Genomic DNA, 20,949 nt, shown 5'->3' with positions numbered 1-20,949 from the left:
TTTGCAAAGATACGTGTGTTTTTAAAATTTCTTTGTTTTCTATTTTTTATTTACTTATTTATTGGCCGCACGGAGAGGCTTGCGGGATCTTAGTTCCCCGACCAGGGACTGAACCCGGCCCACGGCAGTGACAGCGCTGGGTCCTAAGCACTGGACTGCCAGGGAAATCCCTGTTTGTTTTTTAAACCAAACTTCAGTGAGCTGAGAGCCATATACACCTTGTGTTTAAATACTGGCTCCATCAGAGTTACAGCTATGGGAGCTTGGGTAATCCATTTAGGGCAGGGGTGAGGCTTTCCACCTTAATCACATGACCAACATTCCACTGAGAGTCAACAGGTTAAGAGTCAAAAAGTGCTGCTTTAGAACAATAAAAACACCCAGAAACAGGAGCGTGGTTTACATGAAGAAAGATCCTAGACCTGGCAGTCAGAGCCTGGGTTTAGTCTCAGCTCTGTCAGTCACCAGTTGGGTCACCTCAGATATTTCACTTAACCTCTCTAAGCCTCAACTTTCTCATCTGTTAAATGGAAATAATACTTGGTGATTTGCAGCTGGGGGTATTACTCTTTGAAAGTAGGACTAGTTTTTTGGGTTTTTTTGCGGTACATGGGCCTTTCACTGTTGTGGCCTCTCCCGTTGCGGAGCACAGGCTCCGGATGCGCAGGCTCAGAGGCCATGGCTCACGGGCCCAGCCGCTCCGCGGCATGTGCGATCCTCCTGGACCAGGGCACGAACCTGTGTCCCCTGCATCGGCAGGTGGACTCTCAACCACTGCGCCACCAGGGAAGCCCAGGACTAGTTTTTTATTCATCCTCGTGCCCTCAACAATGGGCCTGGTTCTTGGCACATGTACTCAGTAAATGTTTGCTAAATGAATAAATTATAAAATATACCTAAAGTCCTTTGAAAATACATAGTTAAGATCGTTCTATCATAATATAAGTACATATGTCAAAATTACCTAAGGGTTTGGAAAAGGACTGGAAGGGATTGCAGAAAAACTGGTTTGAATTATTAGGTGATAGGATTATGGACAAATATTTCACTGTTTCACTTTTATTTTAGCCAACACAATTAATGTTAATGTTCTTTGAAAAGTTAAATGTTCCTTTTTTAGAACAGCTTTAATGGGACATAATTTACATATCATAAAATTCACTCATTGAAATACACAGCTCAGTGGTTTTTAGTACATTCACAGAATTGTGCAACCATTTCCGCTATCTAATTCTGGAACATTTTTATGACCCCCAGAAGAAACCCTGTACCTATCAGCAGTCACTCACTATTCCCTCTCCCCCAACCCCTGGCAACCACTGATCTACTTTCTGTCTCTATGGATTTGCCTATTCTGGACATTTCTTATACATGGAATCATATGATATGCAGCCTTTTGTGTCTGACTTCACTTAGCGCGTTTTCAAGTTTGTCTGTGTGGTAGCATATATCAGTCCTTCATTCCTTTTTATTGCCAAATAATATTCCATTGCATGGATATATCACATTATATTTATCCATTCATCAATTAATAGATATTTGGGTTGTTTCCACTTTTTGGCTACAACACTGCTATGAACATTCATGTTCATAGTTTTTTGTGTAAATATATATTTTCAATTCTCTTGGGTGTATACCTAGGAGTGGAATTGCTGAGTCACATGCAACTCTATGTTTCACTTTTTGAGGAACTATCAAACTGTTTTCCACAATGGCTGTACCATTTTACACTCCCACCAGGAAGGTATGAGAGTTCCACCTTCTCCACAACCCCACCAATACTTATTATTGTCTGCCATTTCGATTACAGTCATCCTAGTGGATATGAAGAAGTATCTCATTATGTTGTTTTTTTTTTTTCTGGCCACGCCGCACGGCATGTGGGATCTTAGTTCCCCAACCAGGGGCTGAACCCATACCTCCCCACCCTGGAAGCACGGAGTCTTAACCACTGAACCACTGGGTAAGTCCCTCATTATGATTATTTTTTCTTACTATTTTACTTTTAAAATAAAATTTGTATTGGAGTATAGTTGCCGTACAATGTTGTGTTAGTTTCAGGTGTACAGCAAAGTGAATCGGTTATACATAGACATATATCCACCTTTTTTTTTTTTAGATTCTTTTCCTATACAGGCCATTACAGAGTACTGAGTGGAGTCCCTGTGCTATACAGCAGGTTCTTATTGGTTATCTATTTTATATATAGTAGTGTGTATACGTCAGTCCCAATCTCCCAATTTATCCCTCCCACACCTTGTCCCCGGTAACCATGAGTTTGTTTTCTACGTCCGTAGTGACTCTATTTCTGTTTTCCTCATTATGGTTTTGATTTGCCGTTGTCTAATGTCTAATGATGTGGAGTGTCTTTTTATGTACTTATTGGTCATTTGTATATCTTCTTTGGAGAAATCCTTGGTCCTCAGGTAACCTACATGCAATCTCCATTGTTTTTTGTAAATCTCCATTTTATCACCAATAAGATGATCTAGAAAGGGCAGGCTCTCCTCGGAGCCTGCTTCTGCTATCACTTTTTCTCAACTCCAGGCCTCTCTTTCTGAACAGTGCAAATGCATTTCAAAGTGAGAAAAAACAATGAAATGGCTGTCCCAGGCACCCCTTCCCCCACCCTTGATTCTCCCTTGTTGCCTACCGGGATGGCAGCCCGGGGGTCCAGTCCATTCTCCACCGCTGAGAGCATTTCCACTCAAGCAGCAGCTCCCCAGAAGAATCACATGACACCTACAGGGACAGACACGGCCGGATGAACAATCACTGTGCCCAAACGATCTCCTCCCCACGCCCCACCCCCATCTTACTCAACCTGCAACTGCAAGGACTTTCAATACAAAAGTAAAAACTGAGAGTGGATTTTAAGGATGGAAACAAGGAAGGAAAAAAGATTTCGTGGGGTGTGCCATGGGCGGGTCTATCCCAAAGGGTGGGTAGAAAGGGCTCTTGACGCCACTCCAAATGCTGGCACAAAAAAGCAGGGAATAAAAGGCTAATTTAGGGACCTCCCTGGTGGCGCAGTGGTTAAGAATCCGCCTGCCAATGCAGGGTACATGGGTTCAAGCCCTGGTCTGGGAAGATCCCACATGCCGCGAAGCAACTAAGCCCGTGTGCCACAACTACTGAGCCTGCACTCTAGAGCCGGTGAGCCACAACTACTGAGCCCGTGTGCCATAACTACTGAAGCCTGCGCGCCTAGAGCCCGTGCTCCGCAACAAGAGAAGCCACAGCAATGAGAAGCCCGCACACCGCAACGAGGAGTAGCCCCTGCCTGCTGCAAATAGAGAAAGCCCGCGTGCAGCAATGAAGACCAAACACAGACAAAAATAAATAAATAAATAAATTTATTTTAAAAAAAAAAAGGCTAACTTAGATACAGATCTGAGGCTGCAAGGGGGGATGCTGCAGCTGAAGGTGCCAAGAACCCACAGGGGCCAGGAAGCAGGGGCTCACAATTCACATTCAGGGCCTGGGCTCTGCAACTGTCCCGACTCCCGTCCCATCCCAGGGTCGGCCAGCTCAGTGGGGAAACGTACAACTGAAACGCCTTCAAAAGGAAGGGCTCTCTCGCCACACAGCTGCTTCTCCTTTGGGCTGCAAAGGTCTAGCTTGAGCAGCACAGGGACATGTCTGAAGGGGAACAACACGGGTTCTGATCTCAATTTGCCACTAACCAGCTAGGCACACTGGGGCATGTATCAGACCTCTTAAGGGGAGACTATGAGTATGGAAAACGCTGAGCGCAGGGCCTGATATTTACCGAGGATAAATGGTATCTCTAACCCCAGTGGATGCGGCCGCCCAAATCTACAGGCGAAGAATGCCACTACCTAACTAAGCGTGTGCTAGCAGCTGAAGTCAGTATGCAGAGAAATCTCTCGGGGCAGCTGGCTCTCTCCCGGGGTGGCTGAGGCCAAGGGTGGGGTGGGGGCGAGGACTGCGGCCTGAGCATGAAGGGGCTGCTGCCTGGCCTGCCCCACCCCGGGAACTTGCACAGGGCAGGACTGGACAGGCACACTCACATCTAAACAAATCTCTAGTGGCCACACAGCTAAGCATGAGGGGACACCACCACCAACAACAAAAAATAATAAAGAGAGAGAAAATCAGGTTACTGCTTTCTCTGCTCTCAAGAACCCATGGCCCAAAGAAGTTAGTAAAACCAAGACCTGTTAAATGGGTTTTGTGCCCTTTACATGTGTTACCCCATTCATTCCTGATAACCATCCTAGGAGTGTCTTATCATCTCAGTCTGACAGATAAGAAGTAGAAGCTGGGCTTCCCTGGTGGCGCAGTGGTTGAGAGTCTGCCTGCCAATGCAGGGGACACGGGTTCGGGCCCTGGTCTGGGAAGATCCCACATGCCGCGGAGCAACTAAGCCCGTGAGCCACAATTACTGAGCCTGCGCGTCTGGAGCCTGTGCTCTGCAACAAGAGAGGCCGCGACAGTGAGAGGCCCACACACCGCGATGAAGAGTGGCCCCCACTAGCCGCAACTAGAGAAAGCCCTCGCACAGAAACGAAGACCCAACACATCCAAAATTAAATAAATAAATAAATTTTTAAAAAAAGAAATAGAAGCTTGGGAAATTCCCAAGATCCCAGGGCTGGTAAGTGGCCAACTCTACCAGCCGCCGCCAGGACAACAGCAACCCAAGCCCAAGAGAAACCCCCAGATTCCAGGAGGAGTGCGACCACCTCCCTTCTGGAAGAGGCGGGTGTGGGCTGGGGCTAAGGGGGTGACTGGCGAGGGGGCAGGGGAGGCCTGGGAGGAGGGCTCTTCAGCCGGGGGCCCCGGTGAGAGGCCACAGTGGAACACTGAGGTCAGTCTGGCAGGAGAGGTTTACAGGGGGACACGAGCATGATGCTTGGAGATGAGAGAGGCAGAGTGGCCCTAAATGGTAGGAGCTGCTCTGATTCAATCCCTGGCCTGTGGAGTGGGCAGTGGGTAAACAGGACCCAGAGCCAACCTCTCCAAGTAAGGACATGCAGAGGGAGGGAGGTGTGTGGAGGGCGGCCCCTGCAGAGCCAACTCTGGTCAGGGTGTGAGAGACCCCAGAACACGGGCCCCCGGCCTCAGGCCTAGTCTGACTTACCTCACCCTCACCTCACCCCCCTCCCACCTACCAGGGATTCTTCAGGGCTCTCCTCCACACTCCAGCCACCAGCGCCCCAGACAAGGGGACATGTGCTGCAGACAGTCCCTCTGGACAATGTTCCTTCCAGGCCACCCTTGTGCAGCCCAGGAGGCCAAATCCAGGTTCTCTGGCTCCAAGACCCTGGGTTCCAATCGCCTTCAGCAATTCCAGCAGCCGAAGGCCTCCCCTCCGGCCTGCCCTTCTAGAGCCTCAAGCTGCGAAACTGCCCTTCCCTCAGCCAGCCACGGGCCAGGCCAGGAAGGGCTCAGGCCTCAACAATCTGAAGAACAGCCCGGATCCGTTAAAGCCTCATTGACTAATTAACTGAAAATAGTATTCATGGATGGAGGGAGGCCTGTTAGTAAGTGGGTCCTCCAGCCCAGTAAGGGTCTGCTAAAAACCCAAAGCAAACTGATGCTGAGAGGTCAGAGCAGGGGAAGACATGTAATCACCCCCTAAAACCAAGAGTCAGAAAAGCCACAAAATGACTGACGACGGTGCAGAGGAGTCCAGAAGGAGAATGGCCACTTGACAATTCACAAAACAGGACTGAGGCTTTGGGGTTCGGGCCACAATCCAGGGCACAACTTTCTTTGCAAGAAGCCAAAGCACCCCACCTATGTGGGTCTGCTCCATCATGCCTCAGGGCACAGGAGACACGAGAACTTGCTGACGGAACCATAAGGGGGCTTTGGGTCTCCTGACTGCTGGGTCAGCACTCCGTCATTCTCCAGACCCCCAGTCCACCTTCCTATGGGACTGGTTTCACTTCCTGTCCCCAGAACAGTCTTCATTGACACCAAAAGCCAAAGCAAAGAGAGGCGTGGCTGCAAGGAGACCTAGGCTAAAAAGAGTTAAGGAGAGAACGTGGGCAACATTACCAAAGAGCTCTTCAAACATTACTGGTGGAGTTTAGCAGAAAAGGTGACTTCTGTCTGCCTTTTAGGCAACTCCTAACCACGAGAAGTCTACCTCTCCCCGTAAGTATTGATTCATCCTGACATGGCTCTCCTAGCTTCTCTAATCTCATTTAATTCTTAAAACAATCCTGGGGACTTCCCTGGTGGTGCAGTGGTTAAGAATCTGCCTGCCAATGCAGGGGACACGGGTTCGAGCCCTGGTCTGGGAATATCCCACATGCCACGGAGCAACTAAGCCCGTGTGCCACAACTACTGAGCCTGCACTCTAGAGCCCGAGAGCCACAACTACTGAAGCCCATGTGCCTAGAGCCCATGGTTTGCAACAAGAGAAGCCACCACAACAAGAAGCCCATGCACCACAACAAAGAGTAGCCCCTGCTCTCTGCAACTAAAGAAAGCCTGCGCACAGCAATGAAGACCCAACGCAGCCAAAAATAAATAAATAAATTAATTAATTAAAAAAAACAAAAAACAATCCTGTGAGAGAAGGATGATTATCCCCGTTTTACAGAGGAGAAGACTAAGGCTCAGCAGAAAAGAGCCCCAGGTAAGGGACAAAACTGTCTGGTTTCCTCATTCTAAGTCTTGTGTCAGACTTCACCAGACCAAACTGTCTCAGGTCTCTGGTTCCAAGAGTTTCAGGCAAACTGATTACTTATAGACTAGGTAATAATTAACTTAGTACTCAGAAAGTTCCATTTTTATCAAATAAGGCTAAAATCAACAAGAAACAATCTTACCCATCAGGTCTGTAGTCCCAACCAGCTGAGGCCACATCCTTTCCATGGTACACAGGTTTCACAGCTGTCCTTTCTTAAATGTTCCAACACACAGGAAGGAATTGTTCTGGTTGCTTTTCTTTATTATACTGCCTGGGCTTCTGCAAACATCCAATTTCACTTCTTTCAGAGACCAAGGAAGAAAGAAAAAAAATGGCTTATATGAGACTTACATTAAAAGAAGAAATGGATGGCTTGGCTTCCCCGCTTCTGAAACACTCCATCCATAGGTAAACAGCAACCTCTCCTCCTTAGAGACTTCTCAGCCATTCTCAACAGCCTCCTCTCTACAGCCTGAATCCAATCCTGTACCGGGCTGTTCAGAACAAACAGCCTGACGTTTAAGCCATCCAGCTGCTGTACCAGTTGATGAGTCATGATTTTCAGTTGGAAAAGAATGACAAAGTTATCAGTTGGAAAAGAATGACAAAGTTATCTTCTGATTCAGAAAGGCAGCTGATCTTTCAGACATGTTAGTGCTGAGTAAACTGCACCTCCTCCCACCTGTAAAAGGCTGGATTTCTGGACAAGTGTCCTGGAGGGCAGGGGATGCAGAGAGTGTGCTGGGGAACTGCATCTTTGAAGCAATTGGATACCAGCTGGAGGGCAAGAAACGTCTAGCCTGTGATTCCCAAACCAAAGGCTAGTGAGTGAGCCCAGAAATGTGAATCAGTGAACAGGGGGTAACTTTCTTTCCCCCCTCCTTCCTTCCATTCAATAATACCCATCTCCCCCATATTTCTGTCCCATCCTTAGGATTCCAGCAAGGATCAAACTCTGAATGACTAAAAACAGGAACTTTGCTCAACTCATTCACCATTACATTTCTAGTGCCTAGAACAACACAGAGCACGCAGTGGTGCTCAAAAAATACCTGCTGAATGAACAGAAGAATAAAACAAAAATAAGGCTCAGGGGCAGGTTATCTCCATTTCACAGACCGAGGAAAGCTGAGGTATAGAATTCTCAGCCACGATGCAACTCCTTTCATTAAATCACCCTGCCAGCAGGCTGAGACCACTCTGATATATTGCACCTTAATAGGGGGTGGGGTGGGGGGACACTGAAGGGAGAGCTTCAACTTTCAAAGGAACAAGACTATAAACGGCAAAAGCAAAGACAGCGGGTCCTGTCTGGGGCCCTTTAAAATTGCTGCCAGACGGCCAACCCTCTGAAGCCAGGTCACTAGAATTCGGAGAGAATGTGTGCCCTAAAAGCCCAGGAGATGATAAATGCTGAGCTTGGGGCCCGGGTGCCTCAAGAATGTCCCTCTGCCTCAGCTACTCAGATATCTCAACTCCCCACGTTCATGGGTAACCAAATGGCCAAAACTCAAAGATTCAGCACCTGCAAAAAGAGGAAGTGATTCAACAGCCTCTGTACTTGCCTTCGCCTCCTGGGAACCCTCTCACCTACACTCTTCACAACGTGTAACATCATCTCTGGCATCCACTGTGTTCCCTGTGTTAAGCATTGGGACAGGTCTGCTGTCAGCTCCAGCCGGGAGGAACACTGGGTGAGGAGGGTCCTTTACAAGTGCCAGGACAACACACATGGACGTGGTTCTGTGACCATAGTCACACAGTGGTACTCCCTGAGTTTCTCCTGGGCCAGAAAACCAGCCAAAAGGAAGTGATGGCTTCCATTGGCCCAGGCTGTGAGTGAGCTAGGTGAGTGGCCATTCCTCACCTTCCAGGTATGTGGGCGACACCCACCATTCCAGCAGTAGCACAAGTCATTTAATATGAACGCGAGACCCATAATCGCTGGGAGCAGGTACAGGGGACAAGACACCCGGGAAAAAAAATCCCTGACCCTGACCCGAGGGCAGATCTCTACTTCTCCACACTTAGTTACCACCTGAGGCCCTGCATGCACCCATCAAGGTGCTCAGTCTCTAACTGCTGGGCTCCCAGGAAGCACCTAAATTTGGCTGTTGAGGGGCAGCCGGTGGGGATGGCAGGGGACTCTGCACTAAATTCTCAGATTGAATGGGGACGGGGGTCAAGAGAAAAATGGGTGTAGAGCTGAGGTGGGGACAGCAGAGGTGAAAGGGCAGGAGATCTCATTTTTAATAAGATTGGCTGAGGGTGGTAGTAACCGGGGCACCAAGAGTTGGGGGTGGTTTAGCAAAGACTTAGGGATGGGGGTGTCCTCTGATGGCTGGAGATGGAAAGGAAGTGTATGGTGGGCTAGGAAGTTAGGGTTTGAGTCTGTGAGGACAAGATACATGTAAGACTTGGGATAGGGCTGAGATCAGAGTTATCAAAAAGAAAAGGGTGTGCTCAACAGGGCATCTACTTTAGTGGTGGGTCTTAAATGAGAGTGGGACAGAGGTGGGGAGCTGACCAGCGGGGTGTGGGAGATTCGGATAAGAAAGCTGATCCCGAAAAGGGCAAACCGGAATGGTGGGTCCCGAGGAGGCCTGTGTGCAGCACTGGCACGGCCAAAGGGGTTGACAGGTGAAGACGAGCTGTGTTAGAGGGAGGCGGAGGGATGTGGCCAAGGTCGGGGTTGGAAGGGGGCTACAGGGCGGCTGCATTTCCGCAAGACCGGCGGTGAGAGGGTGGGGGTAAGGGCTGGGGTCAGGTCACGAGCGGCAAATAGAGGGGAGAGGCCAGCAGCGGCAGTGCGGGCCGAAGGCTAGTTGGAGTGGGGCGCGGGGCTTGGGCTGGGAAGGGTGAGGACTCTGAAGCAGGACAGTCTCAAGGTAACCAGGGGTTTGGATCACGGAGAGGGCTGCTGTTCCCTGTTCGCCTGTTCCCGTCCCGGCCTCGCCGCCCCTCTGCTGCCCGCCTCGCCCCCGACCCCTAACTCACCAAACGGAGTGGGGAGGGGGGCGGGGGCACTCCCGGTCGCTGCAGCCCCTAAGACTCCGACCGGACGCTGCGGCCTCCGGACTACTGACAACAGGAAGCGGTTCCCGCGGCGCCTGACGCCGTCCATCACGTCGGCTGGGCGTCCGGCCCCGCCCTGGCCCTCGCAGCCAATCGCGGGGCGCGGAGGAACCGCGGGGCGGGGCCAGCGCGCTTGGACGCCCCAGGGTTCCCAGGCCGGGAGCAGAGACGTGATCTGGGAGACTCGCGATTCTCGCATTCCTGTTGGGCGCAGAGAGGCAACGCCACAGACACCGGGCGGAGTGCGTTCTCACTGCCTGCCTCTCGCAGGGTCTGCGTCAGACGAGATCCTGGCTTCTGGGTTCCTGACCTTATCTGGCCGCAGCACTATCTGCGTAGAATTGGGGCCGACACATGGCCTCCTTCAGCGAAGGTTGCCCACTTGTAAAATGGGACCAACGCCTACCCTGTTTTTGCCTCCCCCAGGGCATCAGAGTAGCCCGGTGGGCAGAGCCCAGGCGCAACTTAGAACTTCCCTCCTGCTCTCGGGAAAAACGTAGATGTTTTGAGCACAGCTTATACCAAGTGAGCTCCTTGAGGTCCTCTGGGCATTGTCCTGTAACGCGCGCCATCATCCCCGCGCCGCACATGCTCAAGCAATTCTCATACAGCCTTGTTTGCTTTACATCGTATAAGTGCTATTTCTCTTTCAAATGGAATCAGAGCAAAAGGTCAAAAGTAGCAGGGGTGTCCTGCCATACTTCAGACATTTAACACATGCAGGCTTTGATCGACTGAGAGCCTAGGGTCTGAGCGTGGGCAAGGGGCGGAGAGGTACCACTACATGCAGGTCCAGGGGACCCTGGAGTGGCTTACAGGGCTGGGAGAGGAGGGGACAGGCCAGTTCTTAGGAGCAAGCTCCACTGATCTCTGCTGGATTCCTGTGCTCCATCCGCCTCTCCAGGGAAGGTGTTCCTCATATCTCTGGGAAGACTGAGGTCCCAGTGTAAGCAGTTGTGTGTGTGTGTGTGTGGGGGGGGGGTGTTCCCAGGAGGAAAAGAACCCGATATAGCTTTTTGACATAAGAGAAGCCATTTTCAGCCTAAGCCATTTTGTGATCTAAGCCTGACCACAATGCTTGCCTTTGAACAGGTCTCAGTAATTAATGATCTTAAAGGAAAAAAGGAATGGAGGAAAGCCATCAAGAAACAATAATTCCGCGATAAAACAGGAGTCCTACTTCCTCCTTAAGGGATAGACTTAATCTGATACATATCTTTGAGTTGTACTACAGGAACTAAGGACCCCCACCCAGGTGGAGGGTGGTAACTACATGCTAAGACCGCAGACTGGTGGAAAATTAAGGAATGATGATGTTGACCTTTTCTGACCCTGGTGACTTCAATCAACTAAAGCTTGGACTCTGTCAACCTTTGCCCCTATTCTATGTTGAATTCCCCTCTGCTCAAGCCCCTTCATGAATGTGCATACACCACCCAAGCCCCTTCATGAAGTATGCATGTGCCCTTAGTTTAAAACTGCCCCAATTTTGCTGTTTGGGGAGATGCTGCTTAGGGAAAGATCCTCCATGTTCTCTTGCTGCAAGTAATAAATCCTTCCTTCTGGTCTTTGACTTGGTTGTGATATTGAATTGGTCGACTGGACCTGTGCCAGGGTCCTGGCCAGCTGAGACCCCTGGTCTCTGCCAAGGAGGTTTTTTCTGCTTGGATTCGCACAGCCAATAATGAGACCGATGCTGAGACTGGAACAGACAAGCTTTATTCAATGGCTAAAGAATGGAGAAGAGGGGCTTCCCTGGTGGCACAGTGGTTAAGAATCTGCCTGCCAATGCAGGGACCCGGGTTCAAGCCCTGGTCCGGGAAGTTCCCACATGCCGCAGAGCAATGAAGCCAGTGCGCCACAACTACTGAGCCTGCGCTTGAGAGCCCACAAGCCACAACTACAGAAGCCCGTGTGCCTAGAGCCCATGCTCCGCAACAAGAAAAGCCACTGCAAGGAGAAGCCGCGCACCGCAATGAACAGTGGCTCCCGCTCACCACAACTAGAGAAAGCCCACGTGCAGCAACGAAGACCCAACGCAGCCAAAAATAAATAAATAAAATAAATAAATGAATAAAAAAAGAGAAAGAATGGAGAAGAGGAACTTTTCTCAAATCAACTTCTCAACCCAACTCAGGTGGAGACATCATATATATAGGAGAGGTAAAAGAGAGTGAATTGGAAAGAGAGGAGGAATATCCGTGAGTTATCCAACAACAGGGGTGTGGTTTGGACGCGGAATTGATGCAATACTCCTTTTCAGTCCTTGTCCGGGCTCTTCCAGTTGTCATGGCAATTGTCAACTGTCATGGCGCTAGTGGGTGTGTCATTCAGCATGGTAATTCATTACAGTGAGGCTTAAGGTCTACTGGAAGTCAAATCTTCCACCATCTTGGGCCTAGTTGGTTCTAACCACTTCTTGTTTTTCTCTTTGCAGCTTCCTCCTGAAACTTAAATAAGAGACTTAGTTTCCATTCGAGGGAGGGGTAGGTGGATGATTCTGGAGAAACAGCCTTGGTAATAACAGTTGTGTCTTTTAGGGACTTCCCTGGTGGTCCAGTGGTAAAGAATCCGCCTTCCAATGCAGGGGGCACGGGTTCAATCCCTGGTCAGGGAACTAAGATCCCACACGCTGAGGGGCATCTAAGCCCGCGCGCCTCAACTAGAGAGCCTGTGTGCTGCAAACTACAGAGCCCCACGTGCCCTGGAGCCTGCGCACCACAACTAGAGAAGAGAAAACCCACACACCACAACTAGAGAGAAGACCGGCACCACAGCGAAGGGCTCGCGCACCACAGCAAAAAACCCCGCGTGCCACAACGAAGATCCCGCGTGCTGCAACTAAGACCCAACGCGGCCAAAAATAAACAAATAATAAATCTTTTAAAAAAAGTTATCTCTTTTGGCTTGACAGCCAACAAGAGGTGAACCCAGCTTTCAGGTGACACCAATGACAGTTTCCACTTATAAAAGCGTCTGCTGGGGCTGTGGTCGGCCCCTCTGTAATTCTCCAGCAGTGAGAACCACCGCATCTTCAGCTTTCTGCTAGATGCATCTGACTGCTGAGCGCCTTCACCGGAGGTAACGGTTGAGCGGAAAGATTAGAAATAAGGACATAGAGGCAAAGTGTTCTCTCAGGGCCGAACTCATTGTAAACAAGGTGGAAAGTAAGAGATTTACTAGGGAAATCCGGTTACCTTGGCAGAAGGACAGTGTTTCTGGTCATGATTGGCACAGCAAGAGCCTCACTGGCTTGGCACAAGCATGCCCTCCCCACAAATGGAACATGCAACGTCCCTCGGTTATTCTTTTTTTCTTTAATTTATTTTATTTATTTTTGGCTGCGTTGGGTCTTCGTTGCTGTGGGCTTTCTCTAGTTGTGGTGAGCGGGGGCTACTGTTCGTTGCGGTGCACGGGCTTCTCATGGCGGTGGCTTCTCTTGCTGCGGAGCACCGGCTCTAGGCGCGTGGGCTTCAGTAGTTGTGGCACATGGGCTTCCGTAGTTGTGGCTCGCGGGCTCTACAGTGCAGGCTCAGTAGTTGTGGCGCACGGGCTGAGTTGCTCCGCGGCATGTGGGATCTTCATGGACCAGGGCTCGAACCTGTGTCCCCTGCATTGGCAGGGGGATTCTTAACCACTGCACCACTAGGAAAGTCCTCCCTCAGTTATTCTGATAGGGGCAGAGTAAAGTAGGTGATTAAATAGTTAATCCCACTAGGGGATTGTAAGCAAAAAAAAAAAAAAAGTATGGGAAACCCCTGTAAGTTAACGATTACTCAAGAAAGCAGGTTTGCTTAACCACAAAGCCAAGCAGCCTTGCTTAGCAACAAAACCATGCAACAGAAGCAAGAGACATGCCCCCAAACTACAAAACAATGGTGGCATGAGACCCACATCCTGCCCAGTGAGCTCAGTAAGTTAATGACCCCTAGGACATGCTCTCTGTACACATAAAAAACAATAATTTATGGAAAGGTGATATTTCAAAGTGAAAGACCCTCATTGTACTGAGACCTGGAATAATTTTTCCATAGTCCCATGACAGAGAAAACCCCTCCGCCCGACATAGAGGAGGACTAATGATGGAAGCATGACGTCTACTCAATAATGAGGAAGACGGTGGTCTTTTCCCCCTCCTCACTTTTCCTTTGATTATACAACTGTAGCCCATTGAGTTCTCAGGGCGGGGCACCCTCTCACCCACCCGCTTGTAAGCCTCACAAGCGTCCTCTTCTAATAAATCACTTCTTATCTAACACTTTGCCTCACTGAATTCTTTCTGTGCTGAGACATAAAGAACCAGAGCTCTTTGGAGCCCCCTGAAACGCCACCTAGCGGTTTCAATTGGGATGAATGTTTGCACAGCTGCTATCTGCAAAAGCTGTGGGAGTCCCCTGGATTAATGCTGTCTGACTTTTCAGCAGCACCCCCATCTCCCGGTCTTCTCTTATTTCCCAGGCTTCTCAGCCTCTGTGAAAAATCTGTGGGCTTGTCTTCCTCTCTTCATCTTGCTCTACAAAACTTTGTGAAGCTGAATAAAGCCTTGGATCCTGGCAGGCGGCTGGGGGTGGGACGGCTGGAGAATGAAGGGGCATTCCACGAAAGGTTTTACACATGGACCAAGAGTCCACCAGGTAGACTCCAGCTAGAAAAAGAATCTCACATTACCACACAATTTGAACAATAATAAAAGTACTTGCAAACTGCTAGACAAGAGAGCTTGAAATGCATCCTGGAGGAGGTGACTTTTGATGGATTTAAGTTTTAGGGACTTCCCTAGTAGCGTAGTGGTTAAGAATCCGCCTGCCAATGCAGGGGACACGGGTTCAAGCCCTGGTCTGGGAAGATTCCACATGCTGCCGAACAGAGCCTCCTCTGCTCCCTGTGATTCAGTGGGCACTGAAGTACTGGTTTAAGACCCCGCCCAGCATATGAACATGACCATGACTGGCCAATCAGGGTCTCCTCCTCCTGGACACATGGTCCAAAGGTGTGGAATGGGAATGACTAATGACCATCTTTGCTGTCAGGGTGCAGGAGTCCTCTGGAGGCTGAATCCATGAGAGAGGAAAGCAGAGTCAAGGGACAGATGGGGAGAGGATGACGTTGTTTGAGTCCTGGAAGCAGCCAGCTCTAAGCCCGTAGGCTTCCTGGTTATGTGAGCTGATATACTGTATGCCATTTGTGGTTTAAGCATCTTTTAGTTGGATTGCTTTCACTTGGAACATAAAGAGCAGTGACTAATATATTATCTTTGTGAACTTGGGTGAGTTATTTACTGCCCCCCCACCCCAAGTCTCAGTTTCCTTATCTGTTAATTGGGGAGAATAAGATCTACCTCACAGGTCGCTGTAAGATGAGATAACATACACCCTCAATATGTGATAGCTGTTAGTGATACAATAATTCTATTTGTGGAGACACAGGATTTATTGGCTCTGCAAACAGGGCTTGGTGGACACGTGTGTTACGAGGCTCCCTGCTGTAACTCGTCTTCCCAGGACTTACGGCCACATCTTGGAAACCCACTGCTCCACGTGTTGCCTCTTGAGCAGAGCAACGTCTAATCTCCTGTCCCCTTTTGGTCTATGCTTATTCCTTCTCTAAAAGCATCATGTGGTGTTGCATATTCCCCCTACCCCCGTTGCGGGAAAGGAAGTGGGGCCCGAGTGGATGGTCACGTTCCAGGTCTCAGGCGAGTCCCTGGGCTGGCTGCCGAGTGTGGGTTCTTGGCTTCTCGCAGGAAAGAATTCAAGAGTGAGCTATAGTAAAGTGAAAGAAGGTTTATTCAGGGAGATACACACTCCACAGACAGAGTGAGCCATCTCGGAAGGTGAGAGGCCCCAAGGTATGGGGCTGTCAGTTTTCATAGGGGTGGATAATTTCATAGGCTAATGAGTGGGAGGAGTATTCCAGCTATTTTGGGGAAGGGGTGGGGGTGTCCAGGATTTGGGCTACGCCCACTTTTTTACCATGTATGATCATCCTTGGAACTGTCATGGCGCCTGTGGGTGTGTCATTAAGCGTGCTGATATGTTACGAGTGTGTACTGAGGTTCAAGGTCTAGTGGAAGTCGACTCGTCCGCCATCTTGGACCTAGTTGGTTCTAACGTTTATGTCGCCTGCTCTGGCTATGTCATTCTTTTTTTTTTTTTCTTTTTTTTTTTGTGGTACACGGGCCTCTCACTGTTGTGGCCTCCCCCGTTGCAGAGCACAGGCTCCGGACGCGCAGGCTCAGCGGCCATGGCTCACGAGCCCAGCCGCTCCGCGGCATGTGGGATCTTCCCGGACCGGGGCGCGAACCCGTGTCCCCTGCATCAGCAGGCGGACTCTCAACCACTGCGCCACCAGGAAAGCCCCTATGTCATTCTTTAGAGGTTGTGCCTGCCCACTTCCTCCTGTTTCACTTGGAAGGTATGCATTCTGCAGAACACTTCTTTCTGTTACACAACTAGGAATATCCTTACCAACAGGTCCCATGGCTGCTGTTTATTGATGCAGAATAGAATCACAGTCATCTGCATGCATTTCTCAAGAGAAAAAAAAAATGCCGTCAGCCAGTGCTTGACAGTAGGTTGTTTTTCCCTTTTTTAAAAAAATTAGGGCTTCCCTGGTGGCACAGTGGTTGAGAATCTGCCTGCCAGTGCAGGGGACACGGGTTCGAGCCCTGGTCTGGGAGGATCCCACATGCCGCAGAGCAGCTGGGCCTGTGAGCCACAAGTACTGAGCCTGGGCGTCTGGAGCCTGTGCTCCGCAACAAGAGAGGCCGCGACAGTGAAAGGCCCACATACCGCGATGAAGAGTGGCCCCCGCTCTCTGCAACTAGAAAAGCCCTCGCGCAGAAATGAAGACCCAACATAGCCAAAAATAAATTAATTAATTTTAAAAAAAGAATAATGAATTTAAAAAATAAAATAAACAATAATTTATTTATTTTTGGCTGCATTAGGTCTTCGTTGCTGCACGTGGGCTTTCTTTAGTTGTGTCGAGCAGAGGCTACTCTTCGTTGCGGTGCGCAGGCTTCTCATTGCGGTGGCTTCTCTTGCTGTGGAGCACGGGCTCTAGGTGTGCGGGCTTCAGTAGCTGTGGCTCGCGGGCTCTAGAGTGCAGGCTCAGTAGTTGTGGCGCACGGGTGTAGTTGCTCTGCGGCATGTGGGGTCTTCCCGGACCAGGGATGGAACCAGTGTCCCCTGCATTGGAAGGCAGATTCTTAACCACTGTGCCACCGGGAAAGCCCTGTTTTTCCTTTAACATCCCCTTGCTACTTCACATTGTTGTCTGTGAGCTCACAAGAGCAGAGAGATGGTGGCAGGAGCTAAAAGTTCACACTGTGAAAAAAAATTAAATGTGAAATCATAATATCTATTAACTTATTTTGTTTTAGGCTGATTGCAAAGTCATCTCCTGGGAATCACTGTCCTGGTACAGTGACCCTACATGGAGATTTCTGTTTATTTGTTTATTTATTTATGGCTGCACCGGGTCTTAGTTGCGGCATGCAGGATCTTTAGTTGCGGCATGTGGGCTTCTTTAGTTGCAGCATGAGAACTGTTAGTTGTAGCATGCATGCAGGATCTAGTTCCCCGACCAGGGATCGAACCCGGGCTTCCTGCATTGGGAACACGGAGTCTTACCCACTGGACCACCAGGGAAGTCCCCCTATGTGGGGATTTCTAATTCCCAGTTTGTTTTTTTAAATTTAATTACTTAATACAAATACGTGATATAAAATTCAAAAGGTACAAAACGGAATATGGTGCTGTAGTCTCCCAGTTTTCTTCCCTGAGAGCAACTACCATTATGAGTTTGTGTGCCCTTCCGGAGATATTCTGTACCAGCATCATCCAATAGAACCATAGTGATGAAAAACAGTCTATCTGCATATTGTCCAATATGGTAGCCGTTAGCCACATGTGACTACTGAGCACTTGAAATGTGGCTAGTGTGACTTAGGAGCTGACTTTTAAAATTTATTTAATTTGCATTAATTTAAATTGGGATTTACATAGCTACATGCAGTAGTGGCTACTGTATTGGACTGTGCAGTTCTCTACTGTACATCTAACACAAAGTGTATAGAAGCATCTTGCTTTGTTCACTTAACAACACGTACATCTTGGAGATAGATTGTTCCAGTCTGCCTTATTTTTAAAACCTGCTCTCGTAATCCAGTAAGGCAATCCCTTACCCAGCCTAGAGAAGTCATCACTTTTAATAAAAAGCTCTAAAATCTTTTACATGCATCATAACCAACACATCTCTCAAGAATGCTGCGTTCCCCACCCCTCCACTTATACCGGCCTGGGCCTGAGTAGTTTGACATTGAATAGTCCCTTTTAGGGACTGGAAGCTACGACTTACCATGAGTCACTGCCCTAAAATACGCTTTCCACCCTCATGCCCTGTGCCTGGAATTCAGTGGTGATGGTGGCATTCTTTAGGGTTAATCATGGCTCCCTTTAAGTGGTTCTCCTTTAGGGCGAAAAGTCTGCAGGGCAAGGCAACAATGAACGGAGAGCATCTGGGGCCAGTTTTGCTTCTGCCCCGATGACAGGGACAAAGACATGATGAGAGGGGCCAAGGGGCTTTGTGGAGCCGTGCGGGCTCTGATGGTGAATCTCACTGTTCTTAAAGTTGTCTTTAAGTCCACGTGGATCCCTAACTAGGATTGTGGTTTTATTTAAAATTTATTTTTATTTTTGGTCGCACCACACAGCACATGGGATCTTAGTTCTCCGACCAGGGTTCGAACCTGGGCCCTAGGTAGTGAAAGTGCCTAGTCCTAACAACTGGACCGCCAGGGAACTCCCTAGGATTGTGCTTTTAGACAGCCTTCCTCTTAGGATATTTCAGGCAATGAGTCTCTTTCCAGTGTCAAATGGAGTCTAGAGAAAGACATTTCACTAACCTGTTTTGATGTTTACCCTGTACAAACCTTTTCTTCTGTGAGGTCCCTACGTGAGGCTGATGTGGGTAAAAAACTCAGCTCCAAATGGCATAGTTCCTTTGCAGCTTATGGGGCCAATACATAGCATCTTGTGCTGACCTCTAGGAGGTCGGTCTGTATTTCACAAGGAATCATATGGGGAGAATGAAGAAATGGTCTAAAATTCACTGAAGAATATTCCTGAGTCATCACTGGGGGCAGGCCCTGCTACTAGACATCGGGGAGAGGAAGGAGATATGATTCTTGCCTTGTCAGCGTTCCTGACCTAATAGAGAACAGTGTCTGGGTCTGCGCACTGATGGACACTGTCTTTCACAATGTTCCATTTAGAGGTGACACCTGAAAGCGTGGAAGGTGTGCATTCTGCGGAACACTTACTTCTGTTACAGAACCAGGAATAGCCATGCCAACAGGTCCTGTGGCTGCTGTTTATTGATGCGGAATAAAATCCCAGTCATCTGCACACATCCCCAGCCAAGACTCAGCCACATCCTGGGACAGATAGAATTATGAGTCCCGATTCCTCATCCCTCCCTGCATCCAGACTCTTTGCCATGTCTCACTGTGGGCAGAGTGTACTGTCCAGTCCCCTGGCTTGGGTCTTGGCCATGTGACGTGCTTTGGCCCATGGAATGGGCAGAAATGAGAGCGTGCCAGTTCCGTGCCCAGCTGGAGGAAGCCTGATGATGCTTGCCCCCGTGTGCTTCTCTTGGGTAGCTGCTGCCTCTTCAGCCCGGGCCCCTGAATGAACACACATGGAAAAGAGCTACCTTGGCTGATCTGCAGACCAGCAATGAGAAGCAGAGCAGACCCAGCCAGCAGAGCATTAAACCATAGCTGTACCAGCCAAACGGCAGACTGATGGGAATCGTTATTCCAACCCACTGAATTTCTGGATGGGTTTATTACATAGCATTATTGTGGCAGTAATTAACCAGTACATGTACCCACTCTTTTATTAGGTTATAAGTTCAGCTGCTGCAATAGAGACCCTAAACAACAGTGGGTTAACTAAGAAAGACATTTATTGATCTCTCGTATAAGAATCTGGTTAAGTAGTCCAGGGTTAGTTTGGTGGCTCGTGTGTCAGGGAGCCAGGCTCCACCATTCTCCGTGAGACCCTCTTCCACCCGAAGCCTTCATATTGTTCACAGATCGAAGTCTTACCGAAATATTCCACAGGGTGGCGCCAAACCGTCGTTCCAACATCACCGTCCAGCACCTAAGGCCTCACCTTGAACCATGATTCCGCTTCTCTTTCAGGCCTGGGGACTTGTCCTCTTCTTGAATGGGCGTGCTCCCCCCCACGTCCCCAAACTGGTGCTCCGCTGCCATCCTCCAGGTGTCAACGCATCTCACTCTCACCAGGACCCCAGGGGCCAGAACTGGCCAGGGCCTAGTGCTCCCCAGGAGTGAGAGGCCCTCACCTCCATGGGGAGCAGGGGGAGCCGTCCAGTGTCCAAGACAAGAGTCCAGTCTCCCTCCCAGTCATCCTCGCACCTGGCCTCTCCCAGCCTCAAATCCCTGCTCACCTCCGACCCCGAAGAAGCCAGAGAACCTCGGCAGCCCCTACTTCCCTGCCCCCCTTCCTTCCACACCTCAGCAGTTCAGTAAGCGTAACAAGGCTTGTTAAAATGGGTCCCTCTGCTTCTGAGGTTGACTCAGGATGGGTGGGCACGTGGGTTTGGAGGGTGACAGGCTCTCTGCTGGACCAAACTCTAGCCAGGCTCCTCTGAGCCTTCCTTTAGATCCAACCTTGGCCTATAAAGACGTCAACAAACACTAACAGAGTTTCTAACAGCTCGAGACCACATGTCTAGGATGACCCTAGCCCTCCTTAAAGTGGCTGCCTGAAAAAAGCTCAAGGCTGCCTAAAGGATTTGCTGTTTGTTCTAGCCAACACCTAAAGATAGGGCCCTTGTCTCCCAGCTTCTGGGACAGGGTAGGAGCCTAACTTTGAGAAGCGTCAGTTAGCCAGCACAGATGGGCTTCACGTGACCACCCCCCCCTTCCCCTTCTCACTTCTCTGACTAGACAGACCCTCCCCCCTCCTCATCCCCTCATCCTCCCTTTAAAAGCCCTGTACCAGTCGCAGTTGAGTTCAGTTCATGATGGTCTCTTTCCCTCTACCACTGCAATTGTACATTATTGATTGAACTCTGATTTTACCACTTTAAGTAGCACGTGGCTTTGTTTATTTTTGATAAGGGGGGGCGTGTGTGTGTCCAGGACTAGACTTTATTTTTATTTACTTAT

At 49.4% G+C, this 20,949-nt stretch overlaps 1 protein-coding gene across 7 annotated transcripts in view; it reads right to left on the bottom strand.

The window, feature by feature from the left end:
* PLEKHM1 (pleckstrin homology and RUN domain containing M1) overlaps positions 1-9,800 on the bottom strand; it is a 50,921-nt gene extending 41,121 nt beyond the window's left edge. For 5 of the 7 annotated variants that reach the window (XR_007473579.1, XM_033416908.2, XM_033416909.2 and 2 more), the window contains exons 1-3: positions 9,669-9,800; positions 6,811-6,972; positions 2,654-2,742 (exon numbers count right to left, since the gene is read on the bottom strand). Coding sequence is in view for 4 of the 7 variants with exons in the window: in XM_033416908.2 (XP_033272799.1) it covers positions 2,654-2,701 (48 nt within the window). In the remaining 3 variants the exon portion in view is untranslated. The remainder of the gene's footprint in view (positions 1-2,653; positions 2,743-6,810; positions 6,973-9,668) is intronic. The other 2 variants (XM_033416910.2, XM_033416913.2) reach the window with 1 other exon arrangement.
* Between the last annotated feature and the right edge of the window lie 11,149 nt (positions 9,801-20,949).

Source organism: Orcinus orca, chromosome 19, assembly GCF_937001465.1.
Source record: "Orcinus orca chromosome 19, mOrcOrc1.1, whole genome shotgun sequence".
Taxonomy (NCBI): Eukaryota; Metazoa; Chordata; class Mammalia; order Artiodactyla; family Delphinidae; genus Orcinus; species Orcinus orca.
This window is presented reverse-complemented; position numbering and strand designations above follow the sequence as displayed.